Raw genomic sequence first — 24,120 nt, 5'->3', positions numbered from 1 at the left:
ATTAACAGGCGTGTTTTCCCACTATGACGACTCTCTATAGTCTATTTAACCCTTGTGTTGCCTTCGGGTCATTTTGACCCGATTCAATATTTAACCCTCCTGTCGCCTTCGGGTGAATTTGACCCGATTCAATGTTTAATGTCGGTGTTCTTTCGGGAGTCAACAAACAAACATAAAGTACCTCACACTTAAACTTGGAAAACAATATTAATTCTAATAATTTTCTGGAGATTTTAATAGCTGGGGTCATATTGACCTCAAGGGTAAAATATGTTAGTAAATATAAAGGTAACAGGAGGGTTAAACATTGAATCGGGTCAAATTGACCCGAAGGCAACACAAGGGTTAACAATACTAGAGACCATTTAAATTATAACCTATTAGGCTTGTGTAAACACTGTTGCTCTCATTTGTCATAATTTCAATTAAAAATAAAAAACACATTTTCCAATCTTATTTTTTTAACCACTGTTCCATTATTTATTTGTTTATTTATCTTTGGCATGTTGCAGCGATGCATCTCGAGGCTGCAACTGAAACACAGAACACTGAGCCTGGCCGGGAGGCACTTTGTTGACAACGTCCGCATCTGAACCTTATCTCTGCTGAACCATGTCATTTACTAAGAAGCTGCACGGTCCTCTCTAACCACACGCTGTCTGGCAGCCTATAACGTGAAACATTAAGCTCCACCCAACCCTGACTCAGCAAAGTCCAACTGTTATCTTTACAGTGGTCTATAGTGGCGGACTTGACATTAAGGAAAATGTACAGAGTGAGTGATCTGACATGCATGAGTGAAGAGTTGGACATAAAACTGTTAAAGTGGTTGTAAAAGAAGACGAGCTAAACACGCTATGTCAGCATTCTCCGGCTTTATTCAAAGTTTCAATCACATTCCAAATCTTAAATGAAGTATTAGACCGAAAATAAAATCCTACATTTGTGAAAGTTAAAATATCTGACACACTGGAATGCATGGCACATGATTCAACTGAGTCTAAATGAACAAGTGAATAATTAAGAGCTGAGGAAAATAGTTTTTAGCACCATATTAATGAGAACGTGTTTTTAAATTGAGATATTTTCTGTTATCGTACAAGAATAAATGTCGTAAATTGTGACAATATTGTATTTTCTTAACAAGGTGAACGCACAGTGCGAGGGATCATTATTTCGTGGACTCTGAATCTTTTTAAAATGCGGAGCTTATGTACTGGGACTAGGACCTCGTACTGGTGTGACCTTTACAGAGTGTGTTTGTCAAAGAGGTATTCCCCCATCGCTCCGTGGGTCTCAGAAGCAGCGATGCGGGTCAGACTGCCGATGTAATCGCCCAGCTTCTTGATGGTGGCGTAGCCATCGGTGAGGAAGTGCTGCTCGAGGAAGTCACACAGCTACAAGAGAAGAAAGACACTCGTGAGTGAGATGTAAAAAAATGCTATAACACAGGTGACCACGTATAATAAATTAGGAATACGCACAACCTTTACATATGGCAGATTGAATTCATGCAAGTTGTTTATGTTTTACATTCCCCGTCTTTCAGCTGAAGCGTGGGAAGCAGTTCCATCTGTCTGCAGCAGACTTACATGAGGGTCAGTGTGGAGGTCAGCTCTGCGGTGCACGTCAAGCACACATGAGTTTAGGACCTTCTGGTAGTCCAAGGAAAAGGACATTGCATCCAGACCACTTCTCCAGTCATCTCTGCTTGGCTTCTAGAACGGAAAGTGTATACTTGGATAAATATATCAATCAATCGGAACAATAATGGCTTGAAAATGCCACCTAAAGATTACTAAATAAATAAAAGAATGAAAAAAACTTACCGCAATGATGTGAAGCAGAATGCGACCTCCTCTGGTGTTCTGATAACCCAGCAGCTTCTCAGCCTGTTGCCTCTCTGTCACCGAGCGCTCCAGGAAGAAAGTGGAGAATTTTGGCAGAGCAACATCGTCCCGGTCAAAATACATCCCCTTGAAGAATTTAAGAGAAACAGCGTATTTAGGGACGACAGTGAAACAGGCGTTAAGAGAGAAGGAACCCCGGCTAAGAGGGCAAAGTATTAGTATATTCCAGTGGAAGAACAGGATTCCAATAACAAAAACTACTATTCATACAGATATTATTATTTGCTGCGATGGATCAACGTTCATGATACACATCTTTTCCGACTATATCTGGATTAAAACACAGATTAGCACTTCAGTGGCACTTAAATGGCTCTTACTTATTTACTTGTGGTACTTTTGTCATTCGACTTTCTTTAAGAAATGTTACTTTCTGGATTCTTGTTGTTCCGAGTTTGTACTCTTGGTTGAATGCACTTATTGTAAGTCGCTTTGGATAAAAGCGTCTGCTAAATAACATGTAATGTAATGTAATAATGTGACTTAAATCCTACCAGAGAAAGGTAGGTGTAGGATGCACCAAGCTTCAGGTTGATGAGTTTGTTCAAGTCTCCTTCGGTCTCCAAATGGAGGTTTTGTTTGACCACGGACTGCATTTCTGAAACACAACAAATACATTTTTTCAATTCAATTCAGTTTATTTGTATGGACCATTTTCACAAATTATAAATTTGTCTCAGAGTGCTTTACAATCTGTACATATAGACATCCCTGTCCTAAAACCTTGCATGCAATACGATCAATACGACTGGTATGAGGGCGATGTTGACGTCAATCCATGCCCAGGTATGAATAACTCCTTTAGTAACACACAAGTGTCCATAAGAAAAATAAACATGTCTTACCTTTCATTTCCCTTCACGCTCTTAAGTTATCTTGACTGACACGCGCGTATATTTGTGTTCACTCGCCAGGTGAAGTGAGATTTTAAAAGTGCTGCAGGTCTTTGCTGGCCAGCTTTTATGCCCCTGGTGTTTAAGGGCTTAAAACATCCGGCTGTCGTCATGTGTTATCCAGAGAATGGAGTTCAAGTGGGACGTAACTAGTCAGGTGCCGGTGTTACGGTTTAAGAAGCGACCGTGTTAACTGGCGGCTTATCAGCCGAATACGTCCGTTGTTACCGTAGTTAGACAGGTGTTGCAAATAGGAAAACAACACATAGCTATACCCCCGTGAATGCCGCATTGTTTCATTGGTATAGTATATTTTATTATGAATAGGGTTTGACATGACACTGTATTACAACATTAAACCAAAGCGGCATTCACGAGGACAGCTATACGTGTTCTCGGTCCTATTTTTCCAACGGCAACGACAACAACGGACGTATTCGGCTGATAAGTCGCCAGTTAACACGGTCGCTTCTTAAACCGCAACACCGGGACGAGTTGTTATTGAACAGAGATCATCGCATCCTCTAAAAAAAACACATGTTCCGAGTTCACACGTCGTTATCTTCACTTCTAGGCTCGGACTTCAGTTCCGAAAACAAGAACTAACTCACGAGTCGACGATGTAAAGCGACTGTTTACCTAACGTCCTTCATGCTAGCACCAACGAGCATAAGCGGGCGACCCCACTCCGCCGTGCCGTCAGCTGTCGCTGTTCACTTGCACAACAGGGAACCTCGTCCGGTTACCGGAGCCTCTCTACTGCCACCTCTCGTTGGGGGCGAATTACACATTTCAGACAAAGTGAGATTACCAGGCGATTTTAGCCTTACATTTCTGGTCGGGCAATTTTTGTATGACGTCATGTCACCTTAAAAAAAATAGGGGTAGCTGATTATTCTAACAGTAGACCTTATAGACCAGTCAGATATACAATGGAGCGCATGACAGCATTTAACAGCAAGCACACAGAAAAACACACGAATCAAATTACTCCAAAACAAGACTAGAATGCTTGTCAGTCAAGTTTATTCACACACATATTCACGCTACTTTGCATACAAAAATTTAATAAAAAATAAAAAAAAAAATAAAAATATATAAATATATATAAATATTGCCGCAAAGTACAACTGTATTGAGCTTTCTGCACAACAGCGTCATCTGGTGGATCAGGTGGGGCAGTGTACACAGACTCAACACCTGGTAGGCAAACTGCAGGAGCTCTAATAGGAGGCCTGTGATGTCCTTCAGGTGGGTCCAGTCTCTCAAACGATTTCCTCCTGCAGGGAAAGTCAGTGGATGTCCTGGAGTGGGTTGATAAGTGGAGACAAGTGTTTACATGCTGGGGGACTTGGACCAAACAGGAGCAAACCGAAACCGTTTTGTTACAATTAAAAGATAAGCTTCTTAGCAACAGTCCATGAGAAAATTATGGATTTATAAGGCGAACGATTTAATGCTGTGCTCATAAAAATGCCAACATAATACAGGAAATGCAAGGATTTATCGTGTGCTGTCCAGATACATATTGTGTACATTATGACCTCACATACTGTCAGCCTCAGTCAGAGCAGGACGTTTGATGGACGGGAGAACCAATGGTACCTCAAATAACTGTTTTTGCACTATTGGTTGTACTGCAACAGGATATTATTTTAATTTCAGTCTCACTAAAGTATTTAAAGAAACCAATTAACAGATGTTCTATGCAATTTCAAAATGTACAAATATAAAAGGCATGTATGGAGATATATATATATATCACACAATAAATGTGAGCAACATGTTGAAAAAAAGTGTTTTGTGTGTTTGTAACTTTAGAGAGCAGATTCTTAAAATGTATTGCAAAAAAAATAATCATGCAGGCAGGGAGTACATATAACATACAATAAGTTTGCATAAATGCAAACTGAAAATGCTTTTAAAAGAAGCAATATAAAGTTATGCTCAAAGTCAAATACAGAAGCTCATTATAGTTATTGCATTAAAGCGTGAGATCATGTAATCTCAATGTCATTTACAACGGTTACTTCCTCCTCATGTTTCCCCAATGGAAAAAACATTGAGCACAGTTTTCTTTGATATACTTTATTGAGCACTGCACCATAATATGAGACCATAAACACTTATGACTTCATGTTCTGTTGAAAGCGTGTTGGGGATGTTTTCGGTTCGCAGTTCCTCATCGACGTCCACCACAAGGAGAGCTATAAATGTCACTGACCAAAGAAGCTTCAAACAAATCCGCTGCTCTGTGAAAGCAGCTCAACTGAAGAGACTGCAGCTGGAGACTTCAACGACAACAACATGAAATAGCCATTTCAAATTTATTAGAAAACTAAACAGATTGTATTTATATTGAGGAGCATTTGAATGCTCTGCCTGGGTTCATAAAACATTCTTTGTCGTCGTATATTTGCACATCATAAAGATCCACAGGCACTCACAAACATGAAACTGATCATGACAAACATGCAGCAGATGTAAAGTAATTACCGCTGATAAACATGTAAAACAGGGGCCGACCCACTTGAACGACTTACCTTTGACAAGTAGCACATAATGACCGTTAATAAGGAAGTAACAGGCGGGGCAAAGGTCTCGGTGGTTGTACAAGGCCAAAAAGGAGAAGCAGTTCTTTACTCAGTCACTTGGCAATATGAGAGGGGATCAGAGGTTACGGAAGGAGGACGTGGTTAGGAATTAAAAGTCAACACCACCGGAATAAAGTTAATATTGGACCGCGTCAGCCCGGGAACGGAGGATTCATCCGCCGACCTCAAAGCGTTGTTGCTTCTGTCAACACACTTGTGGCTTAAAGTTGATCCCGGGACCACAAAGGGATTGTAAAAGTTCATCGAATGTGTGCAGCTCAGTAAACCCCAATGACGATGGAGCCTTTACCTTTCAAAATCACCTCACGCCACTTTGTGCTGTGCGTCTTCCTCACTTTACTTTGGGTAAGTGTTTTTTTTCATCTCTCCCCTCTGATATCCGATAGTCGACACCTACTCTGAAGAGAAGCGTCAAAACCACAGAGGCGCTTCAATAGACATTATCAATCGTCACCAATAACCAAGTTTCGACAGTGGAAACCAAAAGGACGTCATTGTTTTTGTCTGCTGTAATCTATTCTCAGTTACTTCCTCAGAGAAACAAAAAGCATGAAGGAAGAAATAATGTAAAATAAAACATAAAGGGAGCTGGAGCTCCAACATTTAGTATCTTGCTCCTCGTATATTTTAAATAAGGCGATGTAGCTGGATACTGTGTTGTAACACTGTCTGTATTTATTAATTTATTAGGCTCATAACATTATGTAAGTTGTACTATTGTATAACATGTATCACATGGAAGTTATTATATGTAACCCCTGTGTACAAATATGTCCATATTTCATGGACAGGATTGGTATTATTAAAAAGAAAGAAAGCAATAGTTAGTTTAGTAAAAGTCTATATTTTTTGTAAACACTTTAAGTAGTATATTTCAGACGCTGTTGCTATTGTGATTGATTTAGAGGTCAAAGTACGACATATTACAACAATTTCCGGGCCATAATTTGCATTTGAACATCTCAGATGTTTCCTCTAGTTTCCTGCAGAGCAATATCATATATCTGTCCTAGGTAGTATTTAAGTAATGTATGTTTAGGTACAAAACGTAAGAATATATACAAATAGAGCGTCTTTGAAACACTGTGGTGTTTTTTAAAGATGCGTAACAATGCTTTAAACAGTATGCTAAATACAATATAATATTGCATTAGAATTATCTCAACTAAGAATCTAGTCAGATGAACACTTGTAAAATATTAAATCATCTCTGATCTCTCTGATTCCCATTGTGTTTTAGTTCGTCACAGACTCAAACCAAACCGAAGCCACATCGGTCACAACACCATCAACAACACCAGAAATGTCAACAACACCAGAAACGTCAATAACACCAGAAATGTCAACAACACCAGAAACGTCAACAACACCAGAAATGTCAACAGCGTTGACGACTTTTCTAAACACAAAACCAGGTAAGTTTGAGCCTCTGTCCTTCATCTTGGGGACATGTCGTTTCCTCGTATTGCGATGCAGACGTCTGTGAAGCCCGACGATGATGTCCAGTGTGATGTCTCCAACTTTCCTTAAAGAAACGCTCAACCTTTTGTCTTTTCAGCTCCTGGAGAGGTACATAATGTGACCGTGGTGACACAAACTGATAGCAGTATAACTCTGAAGTGGGACAAGGTTAACAGCATCTCAACGTACTATCTACAATATTTTAACGAAGGAGTTTCAAAGGAGGAATTCATAAATGAAACAGAGGGAAGCCCGTCCGTCACACACGTGGTTACTCCTCTGACTGCTGGGAGGAAATATAATTTCACCCTCATCACGTCTCAGGATGTCAACAGCACTGGATACTCATTTGTAGCTGTCACTGGTAGATTGTCGCAAATAAAATAAAATAATTGAATCAAATATAATAATTGTTTGAAAACCCCCCACAACATTTCATCACGGTCGTCATTATTGAACTCCTATTTTGTTTCAATATCTTTCCCATTTGTTTTTACCTTCTAGCTCCTCTCAATGCGGAAGATTTCAAACCGGTCACACAGGATGAGACCAGTATAACTCTGCAGTGGGACAAAGTGAATGACATCCTCGATTATATACTTGTGGTAAATGGAAATGAGACAAACGTCTCCGCATCAGATGGACGTCAAGTGACGAAGAAAATCTCAGATCTCACAAATACGAATAAATATGACATCACTCTCTTCACTGTGTTTGAAAATGTCAGAAGCAGCGGAGCGAACACCACTGCATCCACAGGTGAGGGAATCCTAATTCTTTCTGGCTAAAAGGTCGTCGGTTCGATCCCCACTCTCCCCATTAGTTGCAAGTCGAAGTGTCCTTGAGCAAGGCACTGAACCCCCAGTTGCTTCCCGGGCGCATCACTGCAGCCCACTGCTCCTTAATAACTAAGGAGGGGTTACATGCAGAGAACTAATTTCCCCTTGAGGATTAATAAAGTATATATCTTATCTTAATAATGTAATGCAACTTATTATTTGTTTTAGAAAAACTGCACACATGGTGTTAACTCTGATTTTGTTTAAATCTATTCTCCACTTGTTTGTTTACGTCCTAGCTCCTCTCAATGCAGAAGATTTCAAACCGGTCACACAGGATGAGACCAGTATAACTCTGCAGTGGCACAAAGTGAATGACATCCTCAATTATATACTTGTGGTAAATGAAAAAGAGACAAACGTCTCCGCATCAGATGGAAGTCAAGTGACGAAGACAATCTCAGATCTCACAAATACGACTAAATATGACATCACTCTCTTCACTGTGTTTGGAAATGTCAGAAGCAGCGGAGCGAACATCACTGCATCCACAGGTGAGTGAATTCTCCTCTCATAAAGCCACATTAAAAGAGCCAGGTCAAAGCTCTGCAAGAATATAATATCATCACAATGTACAAGTAACATACGGGTGTTGTTCACTTCATATTGTAGATTGACGCTAATTAAATCAAATAATATAATACAATTTATTAATTGTTTGAAAAAACAAAACACAACATTTCATCACAGTCGTCATTTTTTAACTCCGATTTTGTTTAAATATCTTCTCTACTTGTTTGTTTACGTCCTAGCTCCTCTCAATGTGGAAGATTTCAAACCGGTCACACAGGATGAGACCAGTATAACTCTGCAGTGGCACAAAGTGAATGACATCCTCAATTATATACTTGTGGGAAATGGAAAAGAGATTCATGTGACTGCATCAGAGACTCAGGAATCAGTGTCACAAACAATCTCAGAGCTCACAAGTGGGTCGAACTATGACATCACTCTCTTCACGGTGTTTGAAAATGTCACAAGCAGCGGAGCGAACATCACTACACCCACTGGTGAGAGGTTTTCCTCCCCTTAAGGAGAACAAGAGCAAGGACACACTGCTCTGTAACAACAGCTCAGTGAACGTGTCTTATGGTTAAAAGATGCATCATGGATTTTTACTTTTCTGAAATAATAATGGAGTTGAATCCAACCATTAATTTTCTTGAAAGACACTTTGTTGTGAAAACCATCAACCCTTTGTCTTTTCAGCTCCTGGAAATGTAAATAATGTGACTGTGTCAGCACAAGATGAGACCAGTATAACTCTGACGTGGGACAAAGTCAACAACATCTCATCATACGCTCTACAATATGAGAGCAAAGAGGACACCATCAACGCACCTCATCAGGACGCATCCGTCACGCTGGAGGTCTCTCCGCTTCAGGCGGGGACTCAATATGACTTCACTCTCATCACTCGCTTTGAGAAAGTCAACAGCACTGGATTCTCATTCAACGCTGTGACTGGTGGGTGACCTTTGAGTAAACACATGAAGCCACGTATTTTGCTTATGAAATGCTAATCCATTACAACTTGCTCTATTTAATTGCACCTTTTAAACATCTTTAACTCCTCCCACCCATCAAAAATTAAACTTCCAACAGACGTAGGATTTAGAGGAACTAATGTTACAAAATACTCGCAATTCATAATGCATATGATTAAAATCAAACCAATTTAACACTAATACATTTAATGTCTTTACAAAATACTGTAGTGACCTGGATCTCTCACGTACAGTTCATAATAGTCAGGCTATTATTCACCCTCAGGTTGGAGTGAATGTTTTAGAATTCACATTGTATTCATGTATTCTAATTTAATTGTTGCATTCAAAATGTGTGTGTGTGTGTGTGTGTGTGTGTGTTTTCAGTTCCCTCAATGGTGACTGCGGTCAACGTGACTGAACGCTCTGTGACCAACTTAACCCTGACGTGGCGGACGAGTAAAAACTGGAACTACTCTCTCCAAATAAATGGGGAAAATTCCCAGCTTCTCCCAAATCGGTCCACAGATGTGATTTCCCACTCAATCGTCTCTCTAGAGCCTGGAACAGAGTATCCGTTCAGCGTGATCACAGAGTTCTCTGGACTTAACAGCACTGCTTATAAAGACTTCACAGTAACAGGTATATACATATTTATATATATACATTTATATATAAATGTATTATATATATATTTATTTAATATATATATAAAATAAATATATATCTATATATACAATACATTTCTATATATATAAATGTGTATATATATAAATTATATATACTGTATATATATTTATATATATACATTTATATATCTAAATATATATCTAAATATATATATATATATTTATTATATATATATATATATATATATAAATATATATAATAAATATATATTATACTTTTATATACATTTATATATATATATATAGCAAAATTTCAACAACTGTTGTCAGTGGATCATTTCCAATATGAGTCCAGAACTGGAAAGTATTATCTGTTGATTGAATGATGTGCTCTGTTTAACAAATGGAGGCTTTTATTTTCTCATTCATTTCAGCCATAGACTGCACCAAAGGAACCTGGCGTGTTACTAACTCATCAATCCAAGGGACGATTGAAGGCTTGTTCTCGAATGCATTCGCCACTTATAAATCTCAAACTCACGTCAGTCCTGGAAGAGGCGACGTGTCATTCGTCGGCCTTTACCCCGGCGCGACCTACGAGGTGTCTCTCGTCTACGAAACTAGATCCAGACACTTTCCACAGTGTCGCCACAGTTTGACGATCGGTAAGTACAACACTGTTTTACCAAATTAACTAATATTTATCTTCATTTACCACAGAAACATTGTGAGGTGCTGACATCATCTTTCTCAATTTGTATTTAGATATTATACATTTATATTTCAAAGCATTTGAACCACAAGGTACCTTGTGATATTCATGTAATTTAGTTTTTTGCATGTAAAGATATATAAAATGTCCACCAGCAGCCTGCCTAGTCAAACAGCGGCCTCTTCAAATTTCTATTTATTCCCAAAGCTATGTGATGTATCCATAAATAATACACACAAAAGCAGCAAATCCTCACTCTGGTAAAGTTGGAATGATTAAAAGAATTATTGGTATTTTTTGTGGTTTAAGTGGCAAATCAATATTGATCATATTTAAGATGACTTCCTGTGGATTGGCCAGACGTGTGTTCTGCGGTTCTGTCCGATTACATTTCAATAGACATAAAAGCAAATGCATGAACGTGTGTTGTTTGACGATGGTTCCACTGGTCCGTGGTTAAAGGCACATTTCCACTTGCTTTACTCAGTTCCTCCGTCTTTAAGCGCTCACTGCGAGTACTGGGACGCCGGCTATTCCGTCTTTATCGCCTGGGACAAGCCGGCTGGCGTGTGGACTTCTGTGGAGGTGAACGTGACTGGGGAAAGTTACAGAGTGCGTGAAAATGAGGAACGGCATTTCATCATACCCGGATTCCAACCGGCTAACGCATACGAGGTGTCTCTATCTTCACTGTCCGGGAACAGAAGGAGTTTTGAACCATTCGTTTTCTCATGTCTCACTGATCCGAGGGGTGAGTCAAAGTGACTATATTGCTCTATAGAAGCACCATTACGGTGTGTTTGATGAAGTAACTTTTAACAATATATTCTCACTTTTATCGCATTGTTGTATCACAGGCTTGTTGTTTGGTTTTGGTGTCCACTGTGTTGAGTATTTAAATGTTTTAAAGTCTTTAATCCAGATTATACCCCCTGTAGGAGTCATAGCAGGGGCTGTATTTGCTGTTGGGTTTTTCGGTCTCCTGATCTGTTTGGCTGTCTTCATTTATTTTAAAAGACCAGATATTATCAGGTTAGTGATGCCTCAGTTACCATAGTTACATTATCTCCCTGACATGTGAATCAGACTCAATCGGGGACTCACTTTGCTTCTTTCCCACAGCAGAAAAAGGTCAATCAATGGTGGTTCAAGAGAATCCAATAAAAAGAGCGAGTAAGTCTAAGTTTCACCATCTCTACATCACGCTAACACGGCTGTCAGTCCACAGCGTGGAGAAAGGGAAAGTAGAGCTTGTTAGAAGGTTTACCACACATGAAAATATAGTGTCTTTGAGATTAACGCCATTATTCTGTCATATTTCTGTATGTCAATTGTCTTAAATGCCATTTCAACATGCCAGGGGTTCTACTTTTCCTGTGTGCTTTTTTTCAGAGCTATTTCTGTGGCAAAGTTTCCAGATCACTTCTACCAATTAGCTATGGATGAGAATAAAGGTTTCACCGAGGAATACGAGGTGCATGCAAACGCATTTCGTATTTTGTTTCCCTTCTACGTCTTCCAATGTTTTTTAACCATGACAGTGTGTGTGTGTGTGTGTGTGTGTGTGTGTGTGTATAGCTGCTTTCCGTTCAATCACATGCCGTCTCGTCTTCCAACTTCCACGCAGAGCTTCATTCCTGTTGGCACGGAGCAAACCCGAGAGGCGGCTCTTCTCCCCCAGAACAAAGCGAAGAACCGTTTCAACAACGTCCTGCCGTGTAAGCCCGTCTCCTGACCGCCGGGACGCAATATCATGAAACGTCGACACTCGTGAAATACTCCACATCTACCGATTCATTCTAAGCGTTGCCGACTTTGTTGTGGTGCATCTTCTGTTTCGACATCCTAGACGACTGGTGTCGGGTGAAGCTGTCCGCATCCAATCCCAATGAAACTTCGGACTACATTAACGCCTGTTACATGCCGGTAGGTATCACTCAACGTCAAAGGGCAGATTAGATAAGCTTCATTTTCCACTACAGATAATGATCATCTTTTATTATCTGTAGTGGAACATTGTTTTCTGTGTCATGCTGAGCAGTATAAGACTCGTCCACGCTGGGAAAGTGTTCGTGTTACCTTTGCTGTTGCTTCTTAGGGCTACAGCAACAACAGAGAGTTCATCGCCACCCAGGGTCCTCTGCCCTCCACAGTCAATGACTTCTGGAGAATGATCTGGGAAGAAAGCGTGAAAGGCATCGTCATGGTAACCAACTGCACTGAGGGAGGACGGGTGAGTCGTCGGGAATGTTTGAGAATATTTCACAGACAGATTTTTTTAAGTACAGACTTAAATAATTGACTCATCGTCTATTGTTTGCTCGAATAGCTGACGTGTAGTCAAAATAGTGACAGTGCACACGATTGCTTTTTATGGGTTTTGAAGTCTCTACAAAATATTGACCTCTATTGACTAAAAGTACATTAAAATGGCTTCAATGACCCAATGTTGGTGTTTCTTTTCCCTAGACTAAGTGTGAGCGATACTGGCCTGCAGACGGAAAGCCGTGCTCTTACGGGGAGCTGCTGGTCACCATGAGATCGGAGCAGCGGGAGCCCGAATGGACATTGAGGGAATTTAGGGTGAAACATGTACGGACCAGCTCTATAAAAAAAAATATGTTTAAATATAATTTCAAGTCACAAAGCACAACAAAGTGAATGGAAACTGTGATTGTGTCGGAGCTCAAATCACAACCCGTAACACCTCAACGACGTTCCTGTTGGTTCAGGACTTACAGTATTTGATCATCTTCACAGAGGTCCAACTCAGAGGAGCACACAGTGAGGCATTTTCACTTCACTGCCTGGCCGGACCACGGAGTCCCACAGGGCACAGAGGTCCTGATCCGGTTCAGAGGACTGGTGAGACAGCACATCGAGAGGGATGCGGCTGAAGCACCAACCGTGGTTCACTGCAGGTACAGGAGGAGGGCTGGTCTGGAGAGGAAGGGGGGTGATGTAGTTGGGTCCACTTACATTACTTCTATTATATTTTATGATATAATAGGATTATATCTGGATTAAAACACAGATTCGCACTTCAGTGGCACTTAAATGGCTCTTACTTATTACTTATGGTACTTTTGTAGTTCGACTTTCTTGAAGAAATTTTATTTTCTGTATTCTTGTTGTTCTTAGTTTGTACTCTTGGTTGATGCACTTATTGTAAGTCGCTTTGGATAAAAGCATCTGCTAAATGACATGTAATGGTATATATGCACTGCATGTTAGATGACATATCAGCTTTTGTAATTTTCACTGGTTTAATGTCTATATCAGTTGTAAGTCATACGGTGCTCAGAGGGGAGACAATGTTTTAAATTCAGAAGTGGCTGATTTCCACTTGTGTCAAGACTACCTCATCATGACATCATACCTGGACACGAAGTGCTTCCCTTTTGCTGTGTGTCCCTCCCTTAGTGCTGGAGTGGGCAGGACGGGCACCATCATCGCCCTGGACGTGCTGCTGCAGCAGCTGGAGAGAGAAGGCGCTGTGGGAATCAACAGCTTCGTGCACCAGATGAGACTGAGCCGGCCGCACATGGTGCAGACGGAGGTGAGAGCGCATCAAGTACCACTTCCTGAGGTGGAAACGTGTTTACGGTCGAGGGTGAGATTCTCTCGCAGCACACGCACTGAAACTAAAGCGTATGCACGTATCGCATTGTAAGCTTAGCGTAGAGTTCCATGTGGTTGTTCATCTCCACCCTTCCCTAGCGTCCCATTTCAACAAATCCATATTTTAAAGATATTTTCTACATTCATTTAGGTCGCCGTGGTTTGTTTCTCGGCATATTTAAATCACTTGTATTGCAAGTCCAAACTAAACCCACATTATCAGGAAACTGAGGCTCGTTAACATCTCCGAGGGAAGCGTCCGTCAGATTATACGACGTGAACATAAACCCAAAGTTCTGCTTTTCAAATGACCAGCAACGTGCGCTTTGTTTCCAGTCCCAGTATGTTTTCCTGCACCAGTGCATCATGGACCGACTGCAGCCGGACGAGAAGAATGAAGAGAACATATACGAGAATGCAGACATGATATACGCCAATGCCACTGCACTCCAAGTGCTCACAAAAGCCTGAACTCAATGAGATCGATCTCCACTAAAGTCGGTCTGTTATGCACTTAATGAAAATGTAATCTAAAGTCTCCATGCTATATTTTTGTTATTAAATTGTAAATATGCAAACATTTAAGTCTTATATATATTTACTGTACATGAATAGTACTCTCTCGATTTTATTTAACTTGTACATTAGTGTTCCTCCCATCTATAACATACAGCGTGTGTTCATCCTCATATTATTATTATTATAATTATTATGTGTGGGGAAAAAAACACCAAGCGATTGAATTATGTTTTAAATTACATTTATTGAAAATAAGAAATTTAGGTTAAAAAAAAGAAGAATGATTTTCTATTTGTACAAGAAATACAATATTTGTCATGAACAGAAATACTTGAATGTGTCGGCCAAGTCTGTGAACTAAAAGAACAACACGGTACGTCACATGTTCAGTCGTGTTAAACTGACCCAGAGAAGCAGAACACAGGATAAACTCGCTCTATGGGGTTCGGATCCGATGTTCGTGCTTGGTATAAATATCGATGATTCCTTTGCCAGCAGACAACCCACCCGCTCGGCTCACGCGTCCTCATCCCGCGGCGCCTTGACTTTGCAATATATAGAGAAGTTACGATAGATGAGATCCCGCCGGGCTTCAAAGGCCTCGCGGTTGACCGTGACGGGCGCTAACGGCTGCTTGCCCGGATGCAGGGGCTCCACCTTGCCGACGACGGGCGGGGGGGCGACGGAAAACTTCTTGGCGATGTTGTGCAGGACGCTGCACGCCTTGATGATGTTGGCCTGTTTGTCCAACGAGCATTCCTTTGCAAAACCGAGTTGCATCAGACACCTGAAGCGCCTCTTCATGGAGCCCAGCGTCGTCCGCATGACGTTGTGGATCTTCGCGTGGGCCTCGTTGAAGTGGTTCTCGTGGTAATTTGCAGGTTCGGACACGGGAGTCAAGACGTGATTGCTTAAGCGATAGCCGTTTCCACCTTGAAGACGTGAGGCAGGAGAGAACGCAATTAATAAAAGCTGGAAAGGATTTCGGAGCTTAATTGGTAGAAAATCAACTTCTTGAGGAGTGCATGTCAACGAGGACTGCCGTGCATAGGTTTGTTATGTCGTAGCAACAAGTAACATGGTATGCGTGTGTATTATTTAATATGAAAATATTCTGGAAGATCAAGAGGGGAAGTTCATTCTTAACTTTGGAGACAGTCGTTTTAAAATTAATGTCCAATCAAAAACCTTTTCGAGAGACTCCTGAAAGCTCTGGAGAAAACTAGCAGGTGGACCATGAGGGTTTTTTCTGTTATCAAAATTGTGGAATGTTTTTTTGAATTTTTGAAACAAGGGTAGCATAACATGGTAAGAATACACTTTCTTTTAAAGATATTGGTAAAACGAATGTAATGGTATACGTGTGTGTGTGTTAATTATACACTGACATGTCAGTTTGCAGATGAAAACAATGAATTATGTTCTGACACCCAAACAGGAAGTTTTTGTCTTCTTTTGTTCCTTTGTTTACATCTTACCAATAACCGAATACGGCCCGTGCAGTTCCTCCTCCATCTCCTTTCCTTTGAACGACGAGTCCCACAGCTCCTGCTCGAACGTGCTGCCCACGCAGCACTTCTCCACGCTCAGGATGTTGCCGTCGGAGTCGCAGATGAACTGGCTCACCACCGACGTGTAGCCCAGGCTGTTGACGAACGACCGGAACTTCTCCTTCTCGTACGGAGACGCTCGTATCTTGAAGTGCGCCGGAGCCAAGACGCCCAGCACGTTGGGGATCCCGCACACTCTCTTGATGCTGTTGGCGACGTTGGTTCTGGCATCCCGGAGCAGCGGGAACGAGATGAACTGATCGGCCATGCCCGCGATGACCGCGGAGACCGTGCAGATGATCCCGGGGAAATCCGCCTGGCTCGAGCCGAGCCTCTGCAGGACGTCGGCGGAGGAGAGGCCGTGCGCGTAATAGTTGAGCGCCACCATGACCGCCGCGTCCACCGACAGCGCGGGTCGATCCACGGTGACGGTCTTCATGCGGATGCACACCGCGTCTGTGATGAAGGCGATGCACGGTCTGGTGAGGTGGAACATCTGGAACAGAGCGTCGTCGTCGAAGTCGTCGAAACTGTTCGGGGCCGCTCCGCCGGGCCCGAGGAGCTCCTCCTGGAGCGCGAGCCACACCGGCAGAGCGAAGGAGGCCATTTGTTGACAACCGCAGCGAAGCACGCGCCACTCCGGCTGAAGGGGCGACGACTGTGTGTCAAATGTTGTGTAGCAGCGAGTGTCTTCTTCTTTTTCTTTAACGGCGGTTGGCATCCATATAATTGGTGCATTACCGCCACCCTCTGGAGTATTAATCTGTCAGTTGACGCTTTACCCCCAAAACAAAACAAAAAATAAAAAATACATAAAACAAAAAGAAAATATTTAAACTAAAATAAAAATTAACCCTCATCCCTACATTTCAATTATACCCTATAATAAACCCTGTACAGCGAGTGTCATGGAAGCACGGTCTTCTTCTTTTAGGCAGGCGGCAAAGATGAACGTCATCGCCCCCTAGTGGACAGTCACGCAGCAGCATGTACACACAGGGGAGGGAATGGAATCCACATGAAACGAGTCATTTAGTCATTTCAGTGGAATATACTTAGGGAAACTATATACCACGACTGACAGAATATGTCTCAATTATCAGTGTAAAAGAGGAAACCCTGTACTTAAGCGAAAAAATGCTCATATCGCTATAAAATACATTATCTGTGTGGAACTATAAGTGAAAGAGAGGAATTGGATGTAACTTAATATAATAAAAATAATACACATTAACCAATTCATCTGGAATCTGAATTGGGACTTTCACCAATTAGATGTATGGGTTTTACAATAAAATTAAAATGGATGCAGGGCATCATGTATATATAAGATATCGTAACTCATATATTTCTTATGATGTGTAAGTGGAGTATTACACAAAACACGTTACAAAAGTCTGGAATTTATTGAATAGAATCAACTCGTTCAACCAATACACAAATGCCTTTGATAATAGTTACTTTGTTCATATTGTGAAACATCACATTTCAGAAAGTCAATTATTCCCCCATGTTATTTAGCCCTGGATGAATAAATAAAAGCAGAGAATTTTATAAAGAAAGAGAAAATACTGACACCATAACAAATCCCCTGCAGCTTCACTTCAGCTCCCGTTTACGACGATGTGGGGGACAAATAGAACATGTTGTTGACTTCACTAATGGAAACATCTTTTAGTCTGGGTATCCCTCCCATGTGGCAGTTCGTTGTCCTCTGGCCTCGAGCGTACACATCTGTGACAGGGGGAACATTCAAGAACGTTAGGGTCAGGAACTCCATGAGAACAGATTTAAGCCTTTTTTGTCACATTGAGAGGCTTGCAGTGAGACGACAATGTCATACACGATTATATTACATTATAATACACCGAACATTACATAAATACGCCATGGAAGCAACCTGTAAAGAACAAGGTATCCCCGCCTTAAAGCATACCCTGCTTTATTACCTTCACATTGAAAATGCGGAAGGTAATGTTTTGATCGCCGTGTATTTATTTAAACCGAATCGCATGAAATTTGGTGGGATGATTGGTTATAATCCGGGGAACATTTGATTAGAGTTTGGGATCGATCGGGTCAAAGGTCAAGGTCATGGAAAGGTCAAAATCTTCTTTTTACCATAGCACGGTCAATTTCTATCCGATTGGCATGCAACTAATGCCAAAATGTTCATAATTCAATGCCTAATCTTGTGATATGCGAAGGTATGCGCTCTACTGAGTGCCCGTTCTAGTTGTCTATTTTACTCTAAACAGAACCATCATTTATTCATAAATATCATGCTGGATGGAAGAAGACTTGAAATTAGCGGTTGAAAGCTGACAATACACCATGACTACGCCCACTTAGGAGATCAGTGGAGCGTTTTCACTTCTCTGAACCAAAAGTTGCCGCTTGATTGTCGCCTAACCAGGAGGCCACAGTTGGCCGAAGCACGGCGATGTCTTCACCTGTGATGTTGTCCAGGGAGTCGAGTGGAGCCGTGTTGTTCATGTTCACTCCATGCAGCAACACCAACGAAAGTATTAATGCAACCACAAGATAGATCGGTATAGCAAGGGCCCAATATCTACACAAGAAAGAACAAAACATTCAGTTAACAGATCATAAACATTCTAACGAGGCACATTATTTAATTTAACGATCAAGCGAGGGGACTGCTTATTGGATAAATAATACCCAACATAATGTTATACCTACTTTTGAGGCCAGTAGGTGAGCCCTATTGAATGCAGCCACTCCTCTGGTATAAAGGCCCACACGCAATACAGAACTGCAGAGAGAAGAAAGGAAAGCAGACGCCACATTGCAGACATCATATATTAATTCATACAGATAGTTACTGCATTGGAATTGAATTCACCATAACCTGATGGTGAGTGTGATGAACGACTGCATTTGATTATATTTTAATATATGTAACGTACATCTGTAGAATATTTAACTAAAGTGGTCGCAGAGCATTTTTCTTCTTCAATAAACAAAATTAATAAACACAACATCTTATTTTGAAAGTTGACTTTGATGCAGGATTTCCAACGTTAATTACCTTCGCATTGAAAATGCGGAAGGTTATGTTTTGATCGCCGTGTATTTATTTATTTGTATGCGTGTTACTCGCATAACTCAAAAAGTATTAAACCGAATCGCATGAAATTTGGTGGTATGATTGGTTATTATCCGGGGACCATTTGATTCGATTTTGGGATCGATCGGGTCAAAGGTCAATGCCAAGGTCATGAAAAGGTAAAAGTCTTCTTTTTACCATAGCGCGGTCAATTTCTATCCAATTGGCATGCAACTAATGCCAAAATGTTCATAATTCAATGCCCAATCTTGTGATATGTGAAGGTATCCGCTCCAATGAGTGCCCGTTCTAGTTTTATATATGTAACGTACATCTGTAGAATATTTAACTAAACTGGTCGCAGAGCATTTTTCTTCTTCAATAAACGAAATTAATAAACACAACATCGTATTTTGAAAGTTTTCTTTGACGCAGGATTTCCAACGTTAATTAGACATTTTAATATGCGTGAAATGTATATGTATGTATATAAAATATATCACTTACAGAAGCTGAACTGCGAGCCAAGGTAGAGGACAAACCCATAGATGGCTCTCTCAGGCAGAGGAGAGGGAGAGCTTACCACCATTATCTGAAATACAAACGAGAAACAGAAAGGTAACGTTACATTGCAGACTTGACAATATTCAAGTTAGCTCAAGTTACGTACGTTAGATAGCTAGTTAGTAGCAACATATTCTCCTCGAGAAAATAAACTACGGTTACCAGATATGTTCCTGTCAATACACCTAAACTGAATGTGTGATATCAGATGCCCTCGACATATGTAACATAAGTATTTATCAGAACGGGGAGTGACGAATACGTACAAAATAAATATTTCGACTAAACACCAGCTAACTCCAGCGCTTGTATCTTGCTAGGTCCCACATAGTTTTCGGTCCGATGTGAAACGTTTGGCGAAAATGAGTTCTGCTTTTTAAATAAAAAATAAGAAAAATAAACTGCTGAATCTATTTTTTTACGTAATAACATATTAACACACATATAAAAATATCATATACATTTAAGTGAATATTTTTTGAAAATCGCACCGTGGGATCGTTTATCGTTAGCTATCCCGGTTACAACAGTTACAACTTCCTGTTTCTACCGGACACATTTGGCTGCTGTACATTTCGGAAATATACATTTCAGCATGGCTTTGGAGCAGCCCAAGTTAGCTACTGAGCAATTCTCTCAACCGTGAACGGAATTATTCAAAATATACCTCTGCGTCGGGGCGGCTACCCGATATACTTACTCCTGAGACACCTGTTGGTGAGGCAATGTTTACCACTACCTGTTTACGTTACGTCGTGAGCAAGTGAAGGAGCTCTACGATCCAGCGTGGCAGAGGACCGTAAACACACATTACTTATGTTAACCAAATAATACGAACTATTTCACCGAAACTAGCCACCATGTCAACCGTGAAGTCTAAGACAAAAGACTCGACAGCGAAAACGCAACGACCTAAACCTTCAAAGGGAAACGACACATCGAAAAAGAAAAAGAAACAGCGGATGGCAGAAAACGCTACGTTTGTAAAGATAAAGCAACCACCCAAGAACCCAGTAAAAGTGAAAGTTCCGCAATCATTACCTCCAAAAGATTCCCTGCTGTTTTCTGCCAACTGGAAGACATTGCAAGAGGTTTGTCATATTAATAGCTTGTTTATTTGTTTACTCGGAAAGTAACTTTTAGTTACTTTTATGTCTGCTTTTTAATGTAATGAACGTCCTTAATACTTAACTTAATACAAAATAACTAACAGTGTTTTTTACATTAGGCCATTGAGGGGGGGCTAGTGGCGTGGACGTGCTGATCTGAGAGGGCGAGGCGGGTTAACGGAGGGGTTACGTGGTGTGGGGTGGTTGACGGTGGTTGTTGTTGATGTTCGAGAGAAGAGAGAGGAGAGCAGAGCAGCTGTCTTTCGTTACGTTACAAAAAAAAAGTGGAATTTACATTAGTAACAAAAAGTAACGTTACTCCCAACACTGTTTATTTGTTTACATTTCTTTGCATCACATGGTCTTTCCCGTTCAATACTTTCTTTAGGATTGTTCACACATTTGCAAAACTTTCCACAGATGCTGAAGGCCAGTCAACCGGAGAAGAAGCCGCCTGTGCCACCAAAACCTCCAAACTGTGCTCTTCAAAAGCAGGAGGCGAAAGAAAAACCTACAAAAAACATTTCTAAGAACAATGTCGGCCCCAAGCAGAAAGGCGCTGCGACAAAAGCGAAGCAAACACCTGTCCCTAAAAATGTTGCCCCCAAGGACTCGAAGGTGAACTCGAAGGTTCCAGCTGGAAAGGAGGCGAAACCGCCTTCCGCTTCAAAAAGGAAGAGAGACAGTGGAAAGCTAAAGAGCGAGCAAGCAGCCAAGAAAAAAAAGCCTGCGATCGAGAAGAAGGAACTCACAGAGTAAGTGCACAGCACTCACTTCAGCTGAGTCCAGAAGAATGGTGGTTGCTAACTTCACATTGTTCTTTGCCATTGCAGAGAGGACATGTGGTTCGATGACGTGGACCCTGATGACATTGAGGCAACGGTGGGAGCCGAGGCAGCCGAGATCATGAGGAAGAAGCAGGGCATTCAGAAGCACCTGGACACAGAGAGCGTCCTGGTCAAGGAGGGAGCCTTTGAGGGGTGAGTGAAGGAAAAGTCGGTGTTCTTTTGCAGTCCCACAGATGTGCTTCAAAAGAGTTAATGGCATACTGGTGGAAGATGGATGAGAGGATCAATACCACTCTCGTATCTGTCAGGTAGACATACGGTGAGCTTAAAGACTGGAAAGGGGGGGAGGGGCAGCCAGGCTGTCTCTGACGGTAAAGGGCCCGGGCCTCAGCTGGTTTCCTCCCAGGAAGTCACTTCCTTTTGGAAAGAGTGAAGCTATTTATGTCATTTTGCATCCAGTCTTCATGCTAATCTGAATGAATCCACAATCCAGAATCTGCTCACAAAATGTTTAACACTCCAAAAAAAGCTACAGAATTATCATTATCGTTTTCATAATGACTGCATTAGTTTGTGTCTGGCAATGTTGAACACAACTGGCAAATACCTTGAATGGATGCACAATGTCCGTACCGCACCATGCTGTGGATAAAGATAATGTACCACCAATCAATCATTTATAACAATATTTGAAAATAACCCGGAGACAATAGATCTTCCTCCCCCCGGTTGATGTTGTAGTGAAGACTGTCCTCTCTTATCACCCTGTTTTCCATTTTCCAACCGTCAGCCTCACCAAAGCCGTGGCCATTGATTGTGAGATGGTGGGAGTCGGTCTTGACGGAGAGGACAGCATCTTGGCTCGTGTGTCCCTCGTGAACCTCTTTGGGAAATGCATCTATGACAAATATGTGAAACCCACAGAAAAGGTAACAGACTACAGGACAGCTGTCAGTGGAATCCGACCAGAGGACATCGCAGAGGGTGAGTTAACTCGTTGAAATGAACAATAAACAACTAAATGAAAAACTGAAGAATGTTCTAAAGTATTCCTTGAACTGTTCATAACTCTCATGTTTGCCTCATTGCAGGAGAGAATGTTCACCTCGTGCAGAGGGAGGTTTCTGAGATCCTGCAAGGCAGAATAGTGGTTGGACACGCCATACACAATGACCTAAAGGTAGACTGAATGTAATATCTGGGAGGGAATTAAACTCATTTTCTAAGTAAATGCAAGCACTAATATACCAATCTTAAAATTTGGTTTCAGATTTTACTTTTGGATCATCCAAAAAAGAAAATCCGGGACACTCAGAAGTACAAACCTTTTAAGACGGCTGTTAAGGTACGTGTGCTGCTCTAAAGTTGATATACCACGTGTACGTGAACCAGAGAGTCCCTCGCCCGGTTCTCAGCATCAGTGTTGTATGTTATGCAATCATATTCTTTTTCTTTTTAGAGTGGCCGACCCGCTCTGAGAGTCCTCTGTCGAGAGATACTCAACTTTAAGGTGCAACAGGGTGAACATTCATCCGTAAGTCATCAACACATCGGACTCAATTGTCATTTACCGTTAAAAAAAACAACAACACACAATTACAAAGCATACCTATAAACATGTAAACATAGCATCTTGGACTGATCTCCCCTCTCGTCTTCCTCTGCCTACCAGGTCCAAGACGCACAGGCCACCATGAGGCTCTACACAATGGTGAGAAAACAGTGGGAAGCCGAGATTAAAGCCAGTCATACCAACACATACTCATCTGTGAAGAGGGCAAGGAAGCCAAAGTCCATCAAGCCCAAGCCTTTCGTGGAATTCTGAATTCAAATCCAAAATGCAAGAGGATGGATCATATCTGGAGCATCCTTGACCGGAACAATGAGAGTTGTGTCAAGATGTCCATACGATGTGTTTCTAACCCCTCAGACAGACGGGGCTTGAGAAACTTGCACAAAGCCAGACGTGTTCTGCCTGAGCATCCAAAGCTGGGACTCCAACACCCGAGAGATCATGAGCCTTTATCTACGCTTCCTTTCTTTAATGAAGACATTGTTCCCCAAACTTGTTATCTCCAGCAGTCAGAAACAGATGTTTAAATCATCTATTTGTACCTCTTGAATACTCATGAGAACTCAATCATTTGTTCATTAGCACAACATCTTTATTTTTGCATAAAGGTTCAAGTATTATATACATTTAGTTGTTTAGGTATTTGTTCTCTCATGGCTTGGTTTGTAGAAGAGTGAGTCCTGGTTGCCTTTTATGTTTTAAAAACTATGAATAAAACAAGACAAATGACTTCTATGTAGCTTTTATGCAATTGTTGTTAATAAAATCCCTGACCAGTGA

General features: G+C 41.2%; 5 protein-coding genes across 10 annotated transcripts; 2 read left to right on the top strand and 3 right to left on the bottom strand.

The window, feature by feature from the left end:
- Positions 1-860: 860 nt before the first annotated feature.
- zgc:56095 (Ferritin, lower subunit-like) lies at positions 861-3,526 on the bottom strand. 3 transcript variants are annotated; one of them, XM_056429416.1, is made up of 5 exons: positions 3,443-3,526; positions 2,405-2,508; positions 1,830-1,976; positions 1,593-1,718; positions 861-1,397 (listed from the first exon to the last, which is right to left on the bottom strand). In XM_056429416.1, the coding sequence occupies exons 2-5, from the start codon at positions 2,504-2,506 to the stop codon at positions 1,248-1,250; spliced, it is 525 nt and encodes a 174-aa protein (XP_056285391.1). In that variant the 5' UTR covers positions 2,507-2,508; positions 3,443-3,526; the 3' UTR covers positions 861-1,247. The 3 variants fall into 3 exon arrangements, with proteins under 3 accessions (XP_056285391.1, XP_056285392.1, XP_056285390.1); XM_056429417.1 differs by having other exon boundaries at positions 3,415-3,511; XM_056429415.1 differs by having other exon boundaries at positions 2,756-3,505.
- Positions 3,527-3,948: 422 nt separating this feature from the next.
- On the top strand, positions 3,949-14,834 carry LOC130203907 (receptor-type tyrosine-protein phosphatase H-like). Of its 3 annotated transcripts, none has more exons than XM_056430366.1 (20): positions 3,949-5,763; positions 6,659-6,833; positions 6,977-7,243; positions 7,384-7,638; positions 7,958-8,212; positions 8,471-8,728; positions 8,928-9,185; positions 9,593-9,847; positions 10,269-10,499; positions 11,034-11,297; positions 11,485-11,578; positions 11,672-11,719; positions 11,939-12,020; positions 12,174-12,264; positions 12,396-12,472; positions 12,645-12,779; positions 13,016-13,138; positions 13,307-13,467; positions 13,970-14,105; positions 14,504-14,834. In XM_056430366.1, the coding sequence occupies exons 1-20, from the start codon at positions 5,689-5,691 to the stop codon at positions 14,636-14,638; spliced, it is 3,375 nt and encodes a 1,124-aa protein (XP_056286341.1). In that variant the 5' UTR covers positions 3,949-5,688; the 3' UTR covers positions 14,639-14,834. The 3 variants fall into 3 exon arrangements, with proteins under 3 accessions (XP_056286341.1, XP_056286340.1, XP_056286342.1); XM_056430365.1 differs by having other exon boundaries at positions 11,669-11,719; XM_056430367.1 differs by lacking the exons at positions 13,016-13,138; positions 13,307-13,467; positions 13,970-14,105; positions 14,504-14,834 and having other exon boundaries at positions 11,669-11,719; positions 12,125-12,264; positions 12,645-12,734.
- Positions 14,835-14,910: 76 nt separating this feature from the next.
- On the bottom strand, positions 14,911-17,167 carry si:dkey-197c15.6 (putative nuclease HARBI1). The gene is made up of 2 exons (XM_056430369.1): positions 16,165-17,167; positions 14,911-15,618 (listed from the first exon to the last, which is right to left on the bottom strand). The coding sequence occupies exons 1-2, from the start codon at positions 16,955-16,957 to the stop codon at positions 15,203-15,205; spliced, it is 1,209 nt and encodes a 402-aa protein (XP_056286344.1). The 5' UTR covers positions 16,958-17,167; the 3' UTR covers positions 14,911-15,202.
- Positions 17,168-17,619: 452 nt separating this feature from the next.
- pigp (phosphatidylinositol glycan anchor biosynthesis, class P) lies at positions 17,620-20,206 on the bottom strand. 2 transcript variants are annotated; one of them, XM_056429994.1, is made up of 5 exons: positions 20,137-20,206; positions 19,814-19,898; positions 18,940-19,012; positions 18,690-18,808; positions 17,620-17,970 (listed from the first exon to the last, which is right to left on the bottom strand). In XM_056429994.1, exons 2-5 carry the CDS (start codon positions 19,893-19,895, stop codon positions 17,852-17,854), a joined length of 393 nt encoding a protein of 130 aa, XP_056285969.1. In that variant the 5' UTR covers positions 19,896-19,898; positions 20,137-20,206; the 3' UTR covers positions 17,620-17,851. The 2 variants fall into 2 exon arrangements, with proteins under 2 accessions (XP_056285969.1, XP_056285970.1); XM_056429995.1 differs by lacking the exon at positions 20,137-20,206 and adding an exon at positions 19,977-20,128.
- A 246-nt stretch (positions 20,207-20,452) lies between these two features.
- rexo4 (REX4 homolog, 3'-5' exonuclease) lies at positions 20,453-24,120 on the top strand. Its single transcript, XM_056429693.1, has 8 exons — positions 20,453-20,961; positions 21,400-21,734; positions 21,813-21,959; positions 22,558-22,751; positions 22,859-22,947; positions 23,038-23,112; positions 23,227-23,301; positions 23,440-24,120. Exons 1-8 carry the CDS (start codon positions 20,731-20,733, stop codon positions 23,590-23,592), a joined length of 1,299 nt encoding a protein of 432 aa, XP_056285668.1. The 5' UTR covers positions 20,453-20,730; the 3' UTR covers positions 23,593-24,120.

Source organism: Pseudoliparis swirei, chromosome 13, assembly GCF_029220125.1.
Source record: "Pseudoliparis swirei isolate HS2019 ecotype Mariana Trench chromosome 13, NWPU_hadal_v1, whole genome shotgun sequence".
Lineage (NCBI taxonomy): Eukaryota > Metazoa > Chordata > Actinopteri > Perciformes > Liparidae > Pseudoliparis > Pseudoliparis swirei.
Note: the sequence above shows the minus strand (reverse complement) of the source record. Positions and strands in the feature narration are given on the sequence as shown.

What these genes read in the sequence shown, in the direction of transcription:
- zgc:56095 (XM_056429415.1), bottom strand. An exon ending in CCTACACCTACCTTTCTCTG is followed by an intron (nt 1,977 to 2,404) that starts GTAGGATTTAAG and finishes AAATTCTTCAAG; the next exon opens with GGGATGTATTTTGACCGGGA. An exon ending in ACCTCCACACTGACCCTCAT is followed by an intron (nt 1,398 to 1,592) that starts GTAAGTCTGCTG and finishes CTTCTCTTGTAG; the next exon opens with CTGTGTGACTTCCTCGAGCA.
- LOC130203907 (XM_056430365.1), top strand. Translation starts at nt 5,689, where the DNA reads ATGACGATGGAGCCTTTACCTTTCAAAATCACCTCACGCCACTTTGTG. An exon ending in GTTTCACCGAGGAATACGAG is followed by an intron (nt 12,021 to 12,173) that starts GTGCATGCAAAC and finishes ACTTCCACGCAG; the next exon opens with AGCTTCATTCCTGTTGGCAC. An exon ending in TTAACGCCTGTTACATGCCG is followed by an intron (nt 12,473 to 12,644) that starts GTAGGTATCACT and finishes GTTGCTTCTTAG; the next exon opens with GGCTACAGCAACAACAGAGA.
- si:dkey-197c15.6 (XM_056430369.1), bottom strand. Translation starts at nt 16,957, where the DNA reads ATGCCAACCGCCGTTAAAGAAAAAGAAGAAGACACTCGCTGCTACACA. An exon ending in CGGGCCGTATTCGGTTATTG is followed by an intron (nt 15,619 to 16,164) that starts GTAAGATGTAAA and finishes CACGTCTTCAAG; the next exon opens with GTGGAAACGGCTATCGCTTA.
- pigp (XM_056429994.1), bottom strand. Translation starts at nt 19,895, where the DNA reads ATGGTGGTAAGCTCTCCCTCTCCTCTGCCTGAGAGAGCCATCTATGGG. An exon ending in CTCACCTACTGGCCTCAAAA is followed by an intron (nt 18,809 to 18,939) that starts GTAGGTATAACA and finishes TTTCTTGTGTAG; the next exon opens with ATATTGGGCCCTTGCTATAC. An exon ending in CTCCCTGGACAACATCACAG is followed by an intron (nt 17,971 to 18,689) that starts GTGAAGACATCG and finishes CCCCTGTCACAG; the next exon opens with ATGTGTACGCTCGAGGCCAG.
- rexo4 (XM_056429693.1), top strand. Translation starts at nt 20,731, where the DNA reads ATGTCAACCGTGAAGTCTAAGACAAAAGACTCGACAGCGAAAACGCAA. An exon ending in CCATACACAATGACCTAAAG is followed by an intron (nt 22,948 to 23,037) that starts GTAGACTGAATG and finishes ATTTGGTTTCAG; the next exon opens with ATTTTACTTTTGGATCATCC. An exon ending in AACAGGGTGAACATTCATCC is followed by an intron (nt 23,302 to 23,439) that starts GTAAGTCATCAA and finishes TCTGCCTACCAG; the next exon opens with GTCCAAGACGCACAGGCCAC.